Here is a 19589-nt window from a genome sequence, read left to right on the forward strand (position 1 = left end):
ACTAATTCTTATTTGCATGTTTAGCATTGCCACAGCTACTTCTGTGTCTGTAATGGAGATCAATCTAGCAGTAGCTACATGAGGACATAATGTAGAAGTGATTCATAATGCATAAAACATCTTGCATGCAGCGGAATATATCTAATAAAATCCATTACCTGATATTGCTATGCCCATTTAAAGCTGGGTAGATTATATAATAGACAACTTTCCTGCTTCATGATAGTTCAGTAAAAATAATTTCCTTGAACAGCTTTTCTGTTGAAAGCTGAAGTAACAGGTCTTTGTTGTGCTTGGATGAAAACTCCAAACAAGTAGCAAATAAATTGTCCCCCAACAAAGGGGAGGGAATAATTATTCAAATACTTTTAATGTCACTTGGCTGTGTTTGTGTTGTAGCTTCCTGGGAAGCTCAATGAATTGGATCACAATGGAGATCTTGCTCTGGATCTAGCCCTGGCCCAAAGGTTGGAGAGTATTGCAACTACACTGGTCAACTACAAGGCTGATGTAGACAGGGCAGACAAGAGAGGCTGGAGTCTGCTCCATAAAGCCATCCAGAGAGGTAAGGAGATGGGATATGAAGCTCTGTTAATTTCCAGTTGTTCCCAGTGTGCAATACATATTTCAAAGTCTATTCCTGTGTCATGTTGCAGTTGACATTGCAGTTATAAAATTGTAGTGAAGTATGAACTTTGTCCTGTTTTTTTTCTTTTTTTTTTCTTTTTTTTTTTTTTAACATAAAAGCAAACAGACTATTATTTGAGATCTGAGAGCCAGTCTGCTGGCTGGGGAAATTTATGCTGTGCGATATCCAGGTGCAGTCTACTATAACACTGCCTGCTAAAAGAAGAAATACAGGGAGACACTGGGAATATTCTAGTTTGACAGTATTATTTCTGACAAATAGTTGAATTGAGCAACACAACGTAAGGGTCACAAAGATGAAGTCTTCCTAGACTTGAGTTGAAGGCAGCATATGCTTTTTTGAGATGTGGTTAACAGTAAGGGTCCTCTCTACTGCACAGCAGATTCAGAAGAGGAAAATCTGACTGAAAGATGAGTAGCAACTGGAGGTACCTCTGTCCAGCCTAAATATTTTCAAAGCTCTAGTGCAGTTATCAGAGTGGAGTCTGAGTACAACTACATGATTATATTGAGCTGTTCTCCACCTTAGAGTGGAAAATGCATCTTATGAGAATTGGAGCACAGCAGGTTCTGGTTGCCATGGCCACAGTACTCTGAAGGCTTTGGATCAGCAGCATCTTGGCCTGTGGTCAAAGTGTGGTGAAGATCTGCAGCAAGCACCTTGTGCTGCTTGTTATTTCTGCAATGTCTTTGGCAGCTCTGTTCCAGAAAGTTTATTTCTAGCACCAAACTGTCTTGGACCCCTAGAAGTAAAGGAAGAACTGGGAGCTGTATTTTAAGCTCACAAAATTTGAATTAATCTCCTACATGTCTAAACAGGGCAATACTGGCATCTGATCCTGTGAGTGAGACTTCAGCTGCAGGAGTAGGAGACATTGTAGGCATAGGTCAGTGTGTGATGGCTGCAGCCCTATAAAACACTGGATTTTCAGCAGGCTGCTCTTCATTCTTAATGCTGGCATTTGTCTTTAGTTCTAATATCTGCTTTCAGGCTGAGATAGAGCTCTGAGAATGAATGCTTGCTTTCCAGTAACCACAGCTTCAGTGAATTAATCACAGTTAACAATCACATGTTCTGGAAATGGAGCTAAAGCAAATTGTCTGCACTTGCCACATGATCCTTACTACTTATGATCACTGAAAAGTGGGGGAATGTCTGATATGGAAATCAGAAAATAGGACTTCTGTTTTTGTTGGCAGAGATAATCCAGCACTATAGATTGAAACACTGTTCTTTGTTCTCCAGTCTTGCATTGAGGCCATGCAAAATGTGAATATGTCTGTGCAAAGTAGCTTTGAAGTTAGAAGGGCAGCTGGTATTTTCCTGAAGTTATTCTTTGCATTGTTGTTTCAAGTTCAAAGTTTCATGTGTCTTAGTGGGTTTAAGTTTGGCCTCCTGAGAAGCTCTCAAGAAGGAGTTCTTGGGAATGCTGTGCATGGTGGGTCTGCACTGCTAAAGCCCTTACCCTTATATATACTAGGGCCTGAATTTCTAAGAGCAAAGGCAGTGTTATTACATGTTTATGTAGTAAGACTCAACAGACTGACTTTAACTGGAAACTTTTGACTAGTGCCTTGGAACAGTACCTTTTGTTCAAAAAATACCTGTATGTTTAGTGTCACAATTTGTCCAATGTTTTATTATGCAGCAATGGATTTATCTTGATAGAGGAATGAGCAAAGTCAGTGTCTCTATAACAATAAGCTGGTGTGAGAACATGAGTCACAGGTAACCTATGAGCAAAACAGCTTTTCCAAGGGCTTGTTGTGAAATATCTTCATCCTGAATTTGCTGTGAAGGATAGTTGAAGTTGCCTCTTGCTGAGGCATTCTAGGAGCAGATACTTGTGTTGGAATGAATGTATGGTATGGAGTGAAGTCATGTGTACCCATTTCCTGGAGTATAAAATATATAGGCTACATATATCCATCAATAACTATGGGTTTTTTTTCACAAAAGGAGATAAATTTGCTGCAAACTTTCTCATTAAAAATGGTGCCCGTGTGAATGCTGCTACGCTGGGAGAGCAGGAGACTCCTCTGCACCTCGTGGCATCCTACAGCCCCAAGAAGCACTCACCAGATGTCATGGCAGAGATGGCACAGATTGCACAGTCCCTCCTGCAGGCAGGAGCCAATCCAAACATGCAAGACAGCAAAGGCAGGTAAATACTGGGGGAAGTAAAGTGCTGCCAGTGGAACAGACAATGCTGTGGTGATCAGATGCAACCTCCTAAGAACCTGTTCAGGTCTTTCAGCTGATGCTGGAAGCAGGAATTCATTTACCCAATTTGAGACCTCTTGGTAGCACTCAAAGTAGAAAGCTGTACAGGCTGAATGGTACCCTGTCATGGGCAATTAAACATAGCCCAGCTACAGAAAGCTGGGGTGAGTTGAGTGTTAGAACACAGGGCACACAGTTAAATTGCCTTTATTGAATCACAGAATGGTAAAAGCTAGCTAAGATGACAAATAGTATACCTGAAGCTGTCAGGGAAACCAAAATGTTCTCAAAAAATGCCAGTTTCTGCTGTGTGTTTATCTGAAGTGTAGGGCCTGTAAGCTTTTTCACAGGCTAGGTTAGGCTGGCAAGCAAGTTCATAAAACAAGATAGAAGACATGGAATGTATCAGCTGCACAGTTTTGACAGGTGAAGCTATGGTGGTTCTTCCTTTAAAGTTACTTCTTATATTAATGAGTTCCTTACTACCAAATTAATTGGAGTCATGTTCACTACAAGTTTAGATTTCTCTTTCTTTTAAGGGCTTGTGGCCTTCTCCTTTAAGGAGAGATGAAAGCCTGTAGTTCTCTAGGGGCACGTTGGTGACTGGGGTCAAAGTCTGAAGTGTCTCACTTATTCCTGCTGTAATTGTTCTTACTCCAATTACAGGACCCCCTTACATGTGTCCATTGTGGTCAGGAATGAGCCTGTGTTCAGCCAGCTCCTGCAGTGCAAGCAGTAAGTCTCACATGAATGTAAAATGCACTAAGGTTACCTTGTACAGTGAAAATGTGAAAACTGGTTTAACAACTCTTCTATGCCTTTTTGCCTTTTAATAAGACTAGTAATAACTTGGGATGCAAAAGTGTAAAGGCTTTGCATTAGTGATGATGCTAAAACCATATCAGCAGCCATGTAAGTTTTTGCCCTGCTGTAAAGAAGCAGCAAACTGCATCTCTGTGTTTTTCAAAGAGACTGAAATAATTCCAGAGGTGAAGGTTGATTTGTAGTGGAGCTAGAAGGATAATAACACTCTTGAAATATCTCAGTATATTCTTGAGTTCAACTTGGGTTCTGCCTAGAGGTGACTTCTGAGGGTGGTGAAGCAGAAGACTTCATTTGACTCAGTTTCATTGCAGCTGAATTTGCAGTTCTTATACATGGCTTACTCAAGGGAATTTGCCTTTTTGTTACACTTAGCGGGAGTCCAAATCTACCAGGGATTCTACACTTCCCTAGGAACAATGAGCTTGAATCTAGTAGTCACTAGAAGGTGCTGTGCTTTTTTCAGAGTATTCAAAAATTCTCTGAAGTAACTGGAGCTACAGTAGGCTTCTTGGCAAGCAAAAGTTGTCAGAGAGGTATGAGATTAACTAGTACAGCTGTTCAGACATTTGGAACTTCACCTGAGTTGGGGAACCACTTTTTAAGGTATAAATTGGGGGACACTAATTTTTATTTTTAGATTAGACTTGGAGCTGAAGGATCATGAAGGAAGCACAGCTCTGTGGCTTGCAGTCCAGTACATCACTGTATCATCTGATCAGTCTGTGAACCCTTTTGAGGATGCCCCTGTTGTGAATGGAACCTCATTTGATGAGAACAGTTTTGCAGCAAGATTGATCCAGCGAGGCAGCAATACAGATGCTCCAGACACAGTAACAGGTAAGTCAGAGGTTTGTATTTCATTGTAGGCAGAAGTCTTGTGTATTAATTGCTTAATGCTGACTGCACTTGGAGGAGCTGCATGAGGTTTCAGCAGCAATTGCTCCTTAATAAATACTAGGTGGTAGTTGCTTTACCCAGAACTGGTGCACTGACAAGCTGAGATGGATTTACAGGAAGTGACAGAAAATCTGGGCTCAGTGCCAGGTTCTAATACCCTCTTTACTGTTTCGAGATGTGTAATCACTAAATGGAAGTGATGTGAAAGTTGGAAGGGGGCTACTAGTAACCTTAGTACCAAGGGTTTCCCTTGTTGACTTCAAGGTGTAATGTAAGGTAGTGGGGAAGGTGTTAGCACACTTGTTAGTATCAAAGTGTGGTTGGAATAACAGTGTTCTTGGTTTTTCTTTAGGAAACTGCTTGCTTCAGAGAGCAGCTGGTGCAGGAAATGAGGCAGCTTCTCTCTTCCTAGCAACTCATGGAGCAAAAGTCAACCACCAAAACAAATGGGTAAAAGCAGAAACTTAGTCTGAAAGTTTCCTTGCTTCTCTTCAAAATTTGATAGCAGAGATCTTTAATTGCTAAACCATAGCTTAAAGCAAGTTGGAACACTTGGTGAACCTTTGCATATATTCAGGTATTTACTAGTGACCACTTGCATTCTTGTGGCACTGTTCTTGCAGAATCACCAGTTGCTAACATTCTTTTAGCACTTATCTCAGTAGTTGGTGTAATAAAATCCTTAGTGAAAGCTAACTCATGTAGTTTGGAACTCCTGAGGAGCTTCAGCCACTAGGAGTGAAACTCTTCACACTAGCTCTTGTAGTTTTAATAGTATAAAAGCTGCTTCTCTTCATGTCTCAAGCTGTTAACCCAGCACCTTGTTTATTAAAGGGAGAAACCCCACTGCACACAGCCTGCAGGCATGGCCTAGCAAACCTGACAGCAGAACTCCTTCAGCAAGGAGCCAATCCCAACATCCAGACAGCAGAAGCAGTGCTTGGGCAGAAGGATGCACCTGCTCCTCCATCAGCAGAGAACGTTCATCTGCAAACTCCCCTTCACATGGCTATTGCTTACAATCACCCAGATGTGGTGTCAGTCATCCTAGAACAAAAAGGTAGGTGTCCAGACTGTTGATGCTGCAGTGAATTGCTGTTTTGACAAATTACTAAGAAAGCATATCTTCCTGCAAACAGTATTTAAGTATAAAAATTATTAAGACTGGCTAACTAGTCTTAAATTATCTGCTTGTTAAAATAAGAAAATTATTTTGGCTGTTTGTAAATTCTTCATTGTAGGTAATGGGCTTCAACAGTTAGTCTTGGGTTCTGTTACAACTGAGATAACTTCAAAGCATTTGCTTCAGGTGAATGCTAGAAGCAATTTTGGATAAAGGCATTTTAATGTGGTGAGACTTCTGCCTCCCTCAACTCCTTAGTAAGAGGACTTTATACAGAGCAATGCTGGTATTATAGTAGAGTTGAGACTTGAGTGCTCAAATACCAGCAGATGAGTTCATTAAATGCTACTGGTCAGCTTCTTTCTAGCAGCAGGAAGGGAATTTGACAGCTGAAGCAGGGCCAATTTTGTCTTCTGCCATAAGTAGGATTTAGAAGGAAGTAGGTAAACTGGAGTAAATATTGCCCATCCTAGGTAAATATTGCCCATCCCAGGTGATGAACTGGGGTAAATATTACCCATCCCAGGCTCCACCATACTGTGGAGCCTCCACTCTTTGCTCTCAGAGTTTTGTATATGCCACCCTCTTTGGAGTTGCAGCTAGAAAGAAACAGGTTAAGCCACTTAGCTAGAAAATTGATTTTTTTCTTGGTATATGTATTAAGATCAGTCAGTAGGGGCAATACAGTCTGAATCCTAGGCAGTGTCACATCAGGGAAGCTGAAGGTACTTTGCTCAGATCTTACAAACTGACTGCTAAAGGAACAGCCTAGCACAGAATGAGACATTGCTGCTACAGCTTTCAGTGTGTGACTGCAGGTCAAGTACAAGAATGCCCTAATTCCTTGTGCTTTCTTGTAGCTAATGCTCTTCATGCTACCAACAATTTGCAAATTATTCCTGACTTTAGTCTAAAGGACTCGAGGGACCAGACTGTGCTGGGATTGGCTCTTTGGACAGGTATGTGCCTTCAGGATGTGAAACTATGATGCGAACAGGATTTTCTTAAAGATAAAACAGCTGGTGTGTGTTCATGTTGTGGCTTGTGCTGCTGGGGAGGAGTTGTCAAGGAGAGCTTTAGATGGTTCTTCATATTTTAAAATTAGTGTTCACATGTGACTTAGTGAAAGATTTCTAGTCCTACAGCTTCTGCCCAGAACTGTACTTGCACTTTAGTGGAATCCTTCCTGTGTGAACTCCCTGGTAGTTTTCATATCAGATGTAAACTATTAATCATATTGTCTGTGCACGTTAACTTTGTTCTATTAGTCTCAGTTCGTCTGTTTTGTAGAACTGAAGGTAAAATACTAATGAGCTTGTTCTGTTCAGGGATGCACACAATAGCAGCTCAGCTGCTTGGATCTGGGGCATCCATCAATGACACCATGTCAGATGGACAGACACTCCTACACATGGCAATCCAGAGACAGGACAGTAAGAGTGCCCTCTTCCTGCTGGAACACCAGGCAGATATAAATGTCAGGTAAGATCCTAACTGATACAACTCTCACTGTATATGTATCTAGGAGCAGGTGGTGGCTGCCTTTGTAAAATGGTTTGAGATTTGTTTCAGATTGTGGTTTACACCTAGTTATGTGTTTGGCAATGTTTTCTGACACTATTTATCGCTGAGGGGTTACATGTGTTAACTTGGACCTAGGCATAGCTCCCTTCATCAGTACCTCCTCTTGGGGCTGCTGCAGGAGGTGCCACTTGATTCTAGGTAAAACAGCTTCCTTTGTAGCAGACTGAAGTCCTTGAGGCGCTGAAACTTCTATTGTCTCATCCATTTGCCAGCTTGTTAGAACTGCATGTTTGCTACCATCCAAAATAATTAGATACAGATCCAGCAACAGGGGTCTGATAATCTTGCCTTCTCAGTATCTCCTGAACAACTTAACATTAGACTTAACAGAACATTTGTCTGCTTACATGACTGACAGGCTATCTGTTAAATTTGGCAAGCTGTACTGTAATGAATGTCATGAGTACAAACTGCCTAATGCTGCTGTTTAATTCTAACTTCAAGTTTTTAACAGTTGGTATTTGACTGTTGCTTGAATTGTTGCCACATTGGAGACAAAGCTGTTTGCTTCTGTGGCTGCAGGCTGGCTCAGAAGGAACTCTGTTCAAATAATGGCTGCACTGAAGGAATTGAATGTTTCTGAGCTAAGAACACTAACTTGATTTTCCAACTGTAGATCTCAATCACTTTGTAAAAGTGAAGGGAAGAAGAAAGGTAGACTAGAGAGCTGTGGTGAAATACGTGGTGTGTTTGTGATGGTCTTACCACAGCAAAAATACATACGACAGGAGTTAATTCTTGCTTTGCCAATAAAGTGCTGTCACTGAGCTTTATAATACATCTGTAACACTTGGAAGTGTCCCTGCTGCAGGACCCAGGATGGACAGACAGCCCTACAGCTGGCCATCCAAAACCAGCTCCCACTCGTGGTGGATGCCATTTGTACCAGGGGAGCCGACATGTCTGTGCCAGATGAGAAAGGAAATCCTCCCTTATGGCTCGCCCTGGAAAACAACCTGGAAGACATTGCATCAACTCTGGTAAGACTGTCACTTGGCTTTAGTTTCAATTTCGTTCATCTTCCTAGCAGCAAAAGGATTCATTAGCAAAAGCAAACTCAATGCATGAAGAGAAAAACCAGTCCAATATTATTAATTTCTGGAGGTCATTTCTTCACCAGAAATTCCTATTTACTGCAGGAATCTTAAAAATACTATAGTCTGCATAGCCAAATATCTTGTAGCCACTTTAATTAAAATATGTATTCTATATGTATTCTACTGTCTGGATTCTTGATTTGGGAGAAGTAAGGATCTGCTTAGACTGGTCTATAGCATATATAACTTGTGTAATGATAAGCTTTCTGAATAAAACTGAATATTCATTTTATGCTTTAGTGTATGTGCTGCTTTTTATTGTATCTTAAAACTGAGCCAAGAAGGCCTTTAAAGGCTTATGTTTACTTTAAAGACTCTTTACTTTCAGGCATGGGTGATACAGCAGGATATTTCCTAGGAGACACAAGTAGACCTCCTTGTGTCTTTTTCCTAATGAAGTTACTTAAAAGCTTTGTCCAGTTGTCTGCTTGAGACAGCTATTTAAAAACTCTGCTAGTGACATGAGAAATACATTTTGTAAATGTTCTTGACTGTTCTTGTAAATGTTCTTGACTGTTCACTCTTAACTACTCATCCTTAAACCTTGTCAATAGTTTGTCAAGTGGAGTAGAACAAGTGTTAAGTGCCACATTGCTCAAGTATGTAGCTCTCTAGTTGAAGAATACAAATATTAGCAACACTGCTCCTGGAAAAAAAGCTCTCTGTTTAGCTGAATGTCTAAGAAAGCAGGTAACTGGGCCAGACCTTCAAAGGCAACATCTGCTGATGCTGCTTGATTTACTGTAGGTGCTTGTCATTGCTGAAAGTGAGGTAACTAGTCCAACCTGCTTTAGATCTGTCTATCAAAGTATATGGACAAATATTTGAATTGTTAATAAATACCACCTAATTAAGGATTATACAGTAAACTAATAAAGTATTGGTCTGGAAGACTTTAGAGTAGCTTCCTGAAATTCAGGGACTGTCACAAGAATAGACAAGGAGGGCATCTCAAGTTTTACCTCCTGGAGATAATGTTCCAGAAACATTAGTCAGGAACTATAGTAGGAGCCTGTTGAAAAAAAACCTTCGTTGTGTCATTGGGCTTCTCTTTCCAGGTTAGGCATGGCTGTGATGCAACGTGCTGGGGGTCAGGACCAAGTGGCTGCTCACAAACCCTTCTCCACAGAGCAATTGATGAGAACAGTGAACAGATTGCTTGCTTCCTGATCCGCAGGTCAGACCCCTTCCCAAATACAAACTTTCTAACATGTACGTAGGGCTGTCCCTGGCATAAATTAATTGAATGCTCTCTTAAATCAGTAACTATGTGCTTCCTTATACTTTTTCTGGGTGGGTGACACTTAGGGAATTCTGACCAATCCTAAAGACACATTCTGTTATCTATAATAGCATCATGTTCTTGATGACAAGTCAAACCAAAACCAAGAACTTGTGCTTTTGTAGAATGTGTCAGCAGTTGCTGCGTCAGCTCTTGTCATCTTTTCTGTGACTTTTATTGAAGCAGTTTAAATCTGGATTAAACATAATAAATTGACTGCACTGTGTTTGTTATAGTGGGTGTGATGTGAATAGTCCCAGAAAGCCAGGCCCGAATGGAGAAGGAGAAGAGGAAGCCCATGATGGACAGACTCCCCTACACTTGGCAGCCTGCTGGGGACTGGAAGAGGTGATCCAGTGCCTTCTGGAGTTTGGTGCCAATGTCAATGCTCAGGTATGTGGACAAATCATGCCCAGTTTTTAAAAGTAGATTCTTTTCCTCCAATGTACTGAAAACAAACTTTCACCTGTGTATTTTGTATGATAGAGAAAAGAAAATCTTTCTCTTAGAGCTGAGCCAGTGCAGTGACTGGATGCAGCTCTGCTTTCTCTCCTGTCCCTTTTTCCACACCTGGTGCTTCTCTGCCCATATGGTGGTTAATTCAGGAAGCTGTGCTGAAGGAAAATGATACAGAAAACTTACTGCATTGTTAGTTTTCTCAGGTACAGTGGGATACAGTGTATCCTGTCCCTGGTGAGGAATTAAAGACAGGAGCACAGCTGAATTAATCATTAAACCCACTACAGTTTAAAACTCCAGAATACTCTGCTTTGTTAGTATGTTTGGGAAATGTCTTCTGTTATTGAGTAAACTGGGGTGATGTAAGTATGAGTTACACTTCATTTTTGATTACACAGTAATCCTTAAACAGAAGCTTTATAAATAACAACAAAAGAAACAAATGGATAACATTTTTGTTCTGATGACATTTTGGTCTTGATTCTGTTGAAAGTGACTTTAAAATGAATCACAGAACACAGTCACAAAGCAGCCTTGGCTGTAAACTGCTGCTTGATGCAAACAAATTTTTAAACACATCAGCTGACTTTGCTATTAAATTTGAATGCTAATCCCTGCCCCCAAAATGACTGACTAAATGGGAGATGTTGTGGTGAGCTGTTTAAAAGGCTGTATAGGACAGGATTGAATTCAGCCCGTTGGGAGAAACAAATCCCAATTTGCTTTTCTTACCCTGTGGGTTTGAGCTTGCCCTGCAGCTGTTTGGTGTCCATGCTGAAGGAAGCTGGGTAGGTTACAGGACTAAACTACTAAGTTTCCTTGACCCTCCAGATTTAGAGAAGGATTTATGTACTATAGAGTCTATATATGACAAACTTTCTGGTTTCATTCTAGGATGCTGAAGGAAGAACTCCAATCCATGTTGCCATTAGCAACCAACATAGTGTTATCATTCAGCTGATGATTTCACATCCAGATATTAAACTGAATGTACGTGACAGGCAAGGAATGACACCCTTTGCTTGTGCCATGACATATAAAAACAATAAAGCAGCTGAAGCAATTTTGAAGAGGGAACCAGGAGCTGCAGAACAGGTAAGCTGGGAGAGTTCAAACCATGCTGGTTTTGTTACTGCACTAGTTTGTGGTAACAGCTGTTCCACAAGCCAGTTCTGTTTTATTCTTTTGTGGCTTTGCATGCAATCCATTTGCCAGTTCTCTTAAGCAGGATTTATTAGGAAACTGTAGGTGTGTATGTGATATGTGTGAGTAAGAACATTAAGAGTTAGTGTCTTGTCAATACTAAACTGAGAAACAGACATATGTGTGTATAAGGAGAAAATTCTTACTCCACTCTTGACTTGTGCTGGACTAGTACAGAAATAATGTATTACCCAGCTCTCCTAAAGCTGTCCACAACAGAAAACCTGACCTAAAATAACTGAATAATAGATGCTATGCTGCCCTGCTGAACTATAAAACCTCCAACTGTATCTTCAGGCTTCTGGTGTGACACTTCAGGCAGCTGTTCAGGAGATTCTTCCTATCCTGTGCAAATTTAATTACTAGTCAAATATCTGAGTGCTTAGCAAGCTCTTGTTTTATATCTAAAACATGGTTACAAATACAGCCAGTTTAAATATGCTTTAACATCAGCTGCAAGGCAAAGTTGAACAACATGTACTTGGTATTAAGCCAAAAAAACGAGTTCTCAGGTTGCCCAGAGCATCCCTGGAAATGTCCAAGGCCACGTTGGATGGGGCTTGGAGTAACCTGGGGTAGTTGGAGGTGTCCCTGTCCATGGCAGGGAGTGGACTGGATCACTTTAGTGAATGTAAAGTGAATGCACTTTACATCATTGTGGCAGGATCCCATGTTGCTTCCTTCTCCTGGATTAATTGCCAGATAGACTCAAGCTTGTTTCATTTAACCGAGTTTATCATTAACTGCTGCTCAGTATTTAACCACAACAGCTGTTAACTTTTTGTCTGTCTAAAAATACTATCCAATGTGTGGTCAAGGAAGGACAAGGTTATAAAATAGAAATAAAGTAGTGTGAGGTAGACTGGACTGAGCAGCAGATAATTTCTCAGTTCAGTTATTCGATAGTCACACCTATCAGGTAAGTCTCTCATGTCAGCCAGTGAAAGGAACAAGATTCTACAGTTCAAACAGAGGGAGCAAGTGTCTCTTAGTGAAAACATGTCCTGCTACATAAACCACCTTGTTCTACAGGAATGATAAACTAATTGCACGTGCCCTTTCTGCCCCAGGTTGATAATAAAGGCCGGAATTTCCTCCACGTGGCTGTTCAGAACTCGGACATCGAGAGCGTGCTGTTCCTGATCAGCGTGCAGGCCAACGTCAACTCACGGGTGCAGGACGCCTCCAAACTGACCCCCCTGCACCTGGCAGTGCAGGCTGGCTCCGAGATCATCGTGCGCAATCTGGTGCGTGCTGGGCACTCACCGTTCCTCTGCTCCAAAATGTGCACTCTGCTTACTGCACAGGGCCTGCCTGTGATCCATCACATCAAAGTGATGCCACTTTTCTGAGACAGAAAGTCCCCTTAGCTTGTGCTGTCAGCTGAGCTGCTGCAGCAGCCTTCACATGAGCATGCTGGGTTTGCAGCAATTGCTAGGTTTGGTTCTTTTTAATGAATCTTTCCTTGCTCTTTCTGCACCTTTAAACACAAACACAAGTTTTGTATCTCACTAATTATGCCATTTTATACACTCTGGAAGCCTAGAAGTATTTCTGTACAGTAGAGTCTTGTGTGCTTCATTCACAGAAATAAACTGTTGGCTCAAATAGCCCTGAAACCATCTTTGAACATATTCCTTCTTGCATCCTGACAGCTGCTTGCAGGTGCCCAGGTGAATGAACTGACCAAGCACCGTCAGACAGCTCTTCACTTAGCAGCCCAGCAAGATCTGCCCACCATTTGTTCAGTCCTTCTGGAGAATGGAGTAGACTTTGCAGCTGTAGATGAAAATGGAAATAATGGTAAACTTCAAGTTACACAAGTAAATGCAAACACTTCAGTAAGTCTGTTAATGATGTCTCCTAGTGGTGAGAGCTCACTGTGAATGGGCTTGCACTGTACTGCTAAGGTGAAAGAATACAAGTCCAGGAAATCAAAGCAGTTGTTTGAGAAGGGGGGTTGGAAAAGTGGAAGGAGGGTGTTTCATTTCGTTATTAGGCTGTAATTATTCCTTGAACCTTCTTTTTCTGTTTTTCTTTGGTTTTTTTGCTGTTCAGCTCTGCATCTGGCAGTGATGCACGGCCGTCTGAACAACATCCGGGTCCTCCTCACAGAGTGCAATGTAGATGCAGAAGCCTTTAATATCAGGTAGTTATTTATATTGTAGTAATATCAGGTAACAGACTAAAAGAATCACTTTGTATTTTAAAATATGTGCTGATATGCTGCTTAAAAATATATATTTGACTTGTATTATATTATTTATACACAAATTTGGAAGTGTGCAGATGATGCTGTGTCTAAATTCTGTGTAAGTTATATGTATACACCAAGGAAGGAAAGTTAAGTAGGGAGTTGTGTGTGAGTTACTGAGATGTAGCATTGTTTGAGTCTGAACCAAACTTGAAAGCAAGGAGAGTTGGATGAGTAGCTGCAGTAGCAAGCAGACTTTGATCAGAATAACTGTTTTCCCCAGAGGCCAGTCACCAATGCACATTTTGGGACAGTATGGGAAAGATAATGCAGCAGCCATCTGTGACCTCTTCTTGGAGTGTATGCCAGAATACCCTCTAGACAAACCTGATGCTGAAGGAAACACAGGTAGGTGAGACTCAACAACCATTAAACTTGAAAGTCACTTGAGTTGTATTCATGGTATGTCACTTTTAAAGCTGGAATAATTGGCAGTAGTATGTTAAATACAGTAGGAGGCACACAATACAGGGAAACTTAAAAACTAAAGATCCTGTCTGGACTGAATGTAACACAATCTGCCACTCAGCTGGCTTTTATTTTTCAGTGCTCCTCTTGGCTTACATTAACTGCCTGGCTTTTATTTTTCAGTGCTTCTCTTGGCTTACATGAAGGGAAATGCTAACTTGTGTCGTGCAATAGTGAGAGCTGGGGCTCGCCTGGGAGTTAATAATAACCAAGGAGTCAATATCTTCAACTATCAAGTTGCTACAAAACAGCTTCTCTTTAGATTGCTGGGTAAGTACCACTTGCTATGGTGGGAAAATATTTCTGGCTTATTCTTCAAGGATACTTTGGAGGAAAAAACTCTGGACTTTTGACTTAGATGACAGTAGTTCCAGAGAGGTAGAACTTGTGAATTTTATACTAGTAACAGTGCAGAATAGAAATACTAGTTTTTCTGGTGATTAGCTGAAAAATTTACAACAAAAGTTGTACAACAGACTGTTAGATACTACTTTTTCTGGGAGGATAGACATGGGAACTCTTGGCTGATTGTATAGTCCAATGTAGCTTAATACACAGACACTGCTTTTTAACTGGTGTTGTACAGTTGCTGTGGACAATGTGATGGGAAACAACTATAGATTATCTACAAATGAGACTCTAGCTCCTGCAAGAGTAGTTAAATCCACTGTACTGGAATGCAGCCTAGAACTGGAAAAAGCCTTTAGGTTTAGTGTACTTGGGAGGTGTCTGAGCCCATTTTGCCTTCACATTTCTATCTCTTAACAGATATGCTGACAAAAGAACCTCCCTGGTGTGATGGCTCCAACTGCTATGAATGTGCTGCCAAATTTGGAGTCACGACAAGAAAGCATCACTGGTAATATGAGCCCCCTTGCTGTGCTAGCAAGGAAATGGCTTCCTCCCCAAATGTAGCTAGGCTTGCTCCTTCTAGTAGCTTAGGAAATCTCCATGTTAACATAGGTGTATAACCACTAATCCAGCTGAAACATTCCATCCTGTCTTAGATGAGAAACGTGTAGTCTGACTGAAATCATGTTTTAAGCAGCTTGTGCATTTAATATTCTGATTTGCTGTAAATGAGAAATTATGTTCCATTAGTGAAACAAGATTTAAATACCCAGTTGTCAGAGAAAGAGTGTGATGCACTTCACTCCACAGAGGAGAACCAATTCATTTTATTAAAAGTGAGTTAATAGAAGTTCAATGGTAAATGTGGTAGTGGTTTAGCAGGACTTGATTATTTCCTGCACAGAGGTTGGATCAGGGAGAGCCTCATGTGTAGGCATGAGGTTCAGAAAGAACAGCCACTGGAGCTCTGGCTTACACAGGAAAGACAGCAGGGAGCACACCACGACCACAGTGGTAGAATGACCTCCTCCAAAAAAGGTGGCGGATTTGGACAGGTGTTGACAGGTTTGGGATCCTGCTTGCAGTGTGGAAATATGGCTGAAGATGAGCATGAGCTGCTATTGTGTAGATAGGAGTTCCCTTTTTAAAACAGTCTGAACTTGTACAGAACATGCTGGGTTGGAAGGGTGTTAAGCTCAGATTTTTCTTAGCTTAGTATGTTAGAGAAACCACACGTGCGTCAGCACCATGTGATTCACTAGTACAGAACCAGCACATGCTGTTGGCATTAGTCAATTACTCCATGACAAATACCAGAAAATAAAAGAAGAATCATAGCTTTTCAACTGCTAATGTGTATTTAATGATGCTATCATTGATAAAGAATGTCAAACAATAACATCCTGGTGTTCACTAGAAGGGAATTCACTTTTCTCCCACCCCTCTTCTATCAACAGCCGACACTGTGGACGTCTGCTCTGCCATAAGTGCTCAACAAAGGAGATTCCTATCATAAAATTTGATCTGAACAAGCCAGTTCGAGTTTGCAACATCTGCTTTGATGTCCTGACTCTGGGAGGAGTCTCCTAGTATGCTGTGGAAGTAAAGGGATTCCCAGTCAGTGCTCCTGACAGCAGCTCTGCTTACAAGCCCTCTGGATAGGGAAGAGGACGCTTACACATGTCTTCTGCAATAGACTGAACTAATTAAGGACCCTGTTATGATATACTCTGGTATAAATGATTTTGTATGACTGTAAATGTATTGGGCTGCGATAGACTTCACTAGGAATCAGAGTGGATTGTTGAAACCAAGTGACAAAAGAATTTAGACCCTCTTTTAGTTGCAGTGGGGTATGGAAGCTGAAATTTATACTGATTGAATCGGCGTAAAACAGGTCTGTCCTCAACATGGTGCTTTGCACTGAGCAACTCTATTAAGTCCTGTGACTTTCAGGCTGCTTAGTAGAGATGGTATTAAGTTTCAGGGTAACCAGGTATCTTTCTTTGCTTTGTCTTAAAGATAAACGTTCCCCTTGTCTAGAGAAGACTTTTTGTGAAGCTAAACTGAGCTGTTGCAACCACTGTTCAAGAAACTCTTCAGACCCGGGAGTAGTTCTAAGTATAGCTTAAGAATTGTGGCCTTACAACAGAAAGCTTTACAACATCTGATGCAAAGCAGTGAGAATTGCAGATCCACATCTTGATACCTCCTCAGCAAATGACTCGTTAGCTTTAGCATGTTCAAGAGAAGTGCAAGATTCTTTTAGGTGAATGCTCTTGCTCATCATTCCTGCTGGAATTGTCAGTCTTTGTTGCACTTTCATATTTATGTTGGTCCTTCCAGTCCATGGCACTTGTATAAATGACCATGAGTTTGCTGAAAGGTCTGAGCATGTGCTAAAGGAGAAACACTAAAACTGGTGAAGTCTAACTCACAGTACAGCAATAAATGCTGAAGTGCATTAGGAATCCCAGGAGGAAGAGAAACACTTTCCTAGGGCTTAAGGGGCCTGGTAACTGCTGTGGGAGAGTCAGTAACACTACCCAGTGTAGAATGTGCTGCACCTCTAGACACTAAGCCTGGGTTCATTTTCAGCAGGATTGCTGGTGTGTGGGAGTGTACGTGGAGGCTTCCTATCAGGAGTAAGCTGCAGTGTTTTAATTTAGGTTGGCTGTACTCTCTTAAACATGCTGAATCTGTGGAAACCTACCACCACATTGTTTAGGTAAACAGGAAACTACTTGACTGGTAGACCAGCTTGTGATTTGGTGGGCAAAGGCTTCAGTTAGAAAAAATGGGTACTTAAGCAAAACTACATGCCATGTTAAGGCTGCTTTTATTTCAAGAGATAAAGCTAGTATAGACTCAATTCAGCATTCCTTATCTTTACTCCATGAGTTGGTGTGCATTTTTTATGACTGTTATCTCCAGTGAACAGTATGGACAGGTGATGATGTGTTGCCCTGTTTGGAGTACTGACTTGTTGCTCTTAAAGAGTGAGATGAGATGATGAACCAGGCTGCTCCTGTTATGGGAAACTTGCTCAGTTTTTCTCAAGCTTGTACAAGGAGAAGAGGGTGTAAGTGCTGACATTTGTATGATTAATTTCACATCAAGTCTCACTTGATCTGCACTTTGGTCTCCAATATGCCTATATTGTAACTGGAATCACCCCTGTACCACTAGGGAAGAACAATGGATGACAATACAAACTTGCCTCACTCTTTGATGTCTGCTACTGACATGTTTCAACAAAATGCCCTGGGTAACACAGCTGGTCTCATAACAGTTACTAGTGCAACTCTGGCATAATATTGTAGGTGAATGAGGGGAAATAGTGGTGTCAGTTAATGTTAGCTACAGTAATTGTTGGTGTCAGTTAACTACAATCTGCAGTTTGGGTTTTTTTGAGTAGAAGAGGTGATGGAAAACATACTTCTGATCTTTCAGGGTGTCTCTGGTTGCAGATCTCTAGCAGTGAAAGAGTGATGGAGAGAAAGTGCATTTGTTGAAAGAAGTCTTGAGTGTAATCCCATGATAACGTTTTTCTTCTTGGTTTGGAGCTGAAGTGATGTGGAGGGGTAAGAGTGTGCTCAGAATGCTGAAAGACAGTGCAGAGGAGGGGTTTTCCAAGGCCACAGCCTGTAGGCTTCAGCCTGTTTGGAAAACTGCACAGCATGTAATTGCCAAAGCATTTAAACACCACTTTTTCAGTGGCTTCTCTGATGTAAGGGCAAGGGAACAGGGAAGCAAACTTTTTAATGATGGAAAATGTGGATCTGGTGAAAATTCAGCTTAACTGAATGGCAAATTTAGGCTGGGTAGTTGCTCTTTTAAAAAATAAGATATTGATTATAACTGTAAAACTGTGGGAAGATCTGGGAAACCACCTGTAGTGCTCCTGGTTTGCTGTTTACAGCCAGAACTCTCCCAGACTTACTGAAGTCTGAAAGGAAAGTTAAGGTTATTGTTAAATATACAACCTGAGGTGTTTGTCTAATTTAAAGCAACTAAATTCAGCAAATTTGATCCTTTTAAAGTGCCTTTGAGATAGTTTCCTTCCAGCCAACTCTAAATATCTTTCTGCCAGAGCTAAAGAGGGAAAGCTCACAACTTGAACCAAAACCTGTTAGTTTTTTTCTAGTTTAGCTGAGGGTTGACCCCACCAGACAACTGGTGGGGCTCAGTCCCTCACCCACTCTGCCTAGTGTTGGTCTGAGCTCTCAGACCACTGAGATTTTTTGGGAGTTTTGCTGGCAATGCTCCACTACAGGGTACAAATGTGAATGAGGCACTTGGTAATGTAGTGGTGGTCAACACATTTCTAACTCTAAACAACTGCTCTTCCCTTTTTGTAGCATAATACAGTTGTTACCAAACCCCCCCATCCCTCTTACCCCTGCTTTTAGTGGTGTATATTAACTCAAGTCTGCCAAACATTGAACAAAAGGTTAGATGGAAAATCAGTTGGTGTCCCTGGAAGTGCTGCTGTCACACGAGGCTTCAGGCACTTCAGCAGGGTTGCATGGGAAGTCGGGTGGTTCATGCTGTAGCTTTTTGTTCTGAGACTGGATTCCTTTTGATTGCAGTCATGCAGCACGCTTACACAAGCACAAATCATGGTCTGGCTGAAATCTTTTGTCTGTAGAAGGTGCAGTCACTGTTTCACACCACTGAGTGGAGTGAGAATGTTGCTGTTGAAGGCACTAACAGAGCAGAGTAAGTTGCTGGCTAAAAGCTGACAGATGCCTTAATGACTTCCCGTGCTGGAGATAACAGCTTGTCCAACTGCTCATGTAGTGCTTATAAACTAACTTGTAACACTATGGGAGGCCAGGGCTGGATGGTTTTGTAGATCAAATGTTAAGAGCAAGTCCTCTTTTTTCTGTAACCAGCAGAGGTGGTCACTGCAGCAAACTCATCTCTAGAAAAATCAAGCTTGTATGAGTGACAGAAATAACTGAACCTTCTAATACCCTCTGTGAAATAGAAAAGGAAGTCTTAGAACAATGGCATTTTATCTGCAATGTTTGTCTGGAGTTGTTGTAAAAATGTATTTTTCCAATATGCATTACTTTGTTGTGTAATGATTCTACTTGTAATAAAATGCAGAATTAGATGATGCATTGTGAGGTGAAACCTTGCTAAGGAAGTATCTGCTCCTGTAGAGA

The 19589-nt window shown here is 41.2% G+C and overlaps 1 protein-coding gene across 2 annotated transcripts in view; it reads left to right on the top strand.

Annotated features, from left to right (window-relative positions):
- The window catches only part of ANKFY1 (ankyrin repeat and FYVE domain containing 1), a 31444-nt gene extending 11904 nt beyond the window's left edge, over nt 1-19540 (top strand). Inside the window, exons 7-25 of one of the 2 annotated variants that reach the window (XM_021551058.3) lie at nt 400-565; nt 2609-2813; nt 3539-3607; nt 4335-4534; nt 4947-5044; nt 5429-5654; nt 6578-6676; nt 7046-7199; nt 8113-8281; nt 9457-9575; nt 9917-10073; nt 11034-11234; nt 12413-12589; nt 12998-13145; nt 13401-13491; nt 13820-13944; nt 14188-14334; nt 14833-14923; nt 15873-19540. In XM_021551058.3, the coding sequence (XP_021406733.1) occupies nt 400-565; nt 2609-2813; nt 3539-3607; nt 4335-4534; nt 4947-5044; nt 5429-5654; nt 6578-6676; nt 7046-7199; nt 8113-8281; nt 9457-9575; nt 9917-10073; nt 11034-11234; nt 12413-12589; nt 12998-13145; nt 13401-13491; nt 13820-13944; nt 14188-14334; nt 14833-14923; nt 15873-16005 (2775 nt within the window). In that variant the 3' untranslated portion in view covers nt 16006-19540. Of the gene's footprint in view, nt 1-399; nt 566-2608; nt 2814-3538; nt 3608-4334; nt 4535-4946; nt 5045-5428; nt 5655-6577; nt 6677-7045; nt 7200-8112; nt 8282-9456; nt 9576-9916; nt 10074-11033; nt 11235-12412; nt 12590-12997; nt 13146-13400; nt 13492-13819; nt 13945-14187; nt 14335-14832; nt 14924-15872 lie in introns of those variants that run through there. The other variant, XR_002467363.1, reaches the window with a different exon arrangement.
- Nucleotides 19541-19589: the final 49 nt, after the last annotated feature.

Source organism: Lonchura striata, chromosome 20, assembly GCF_046129695.1.
Source record: "Lonchura striata isolate bLonStr1 chromosome 20, bLonStr1.mat, whole genome shotgun sequence".
Taxonomy (NCBI): domain Eukaryota; kingdom Metazoa; phylum Chordata; class Aves; order Passeriformes; family Estrildidae; genus Lonchura; species Lonchura striata.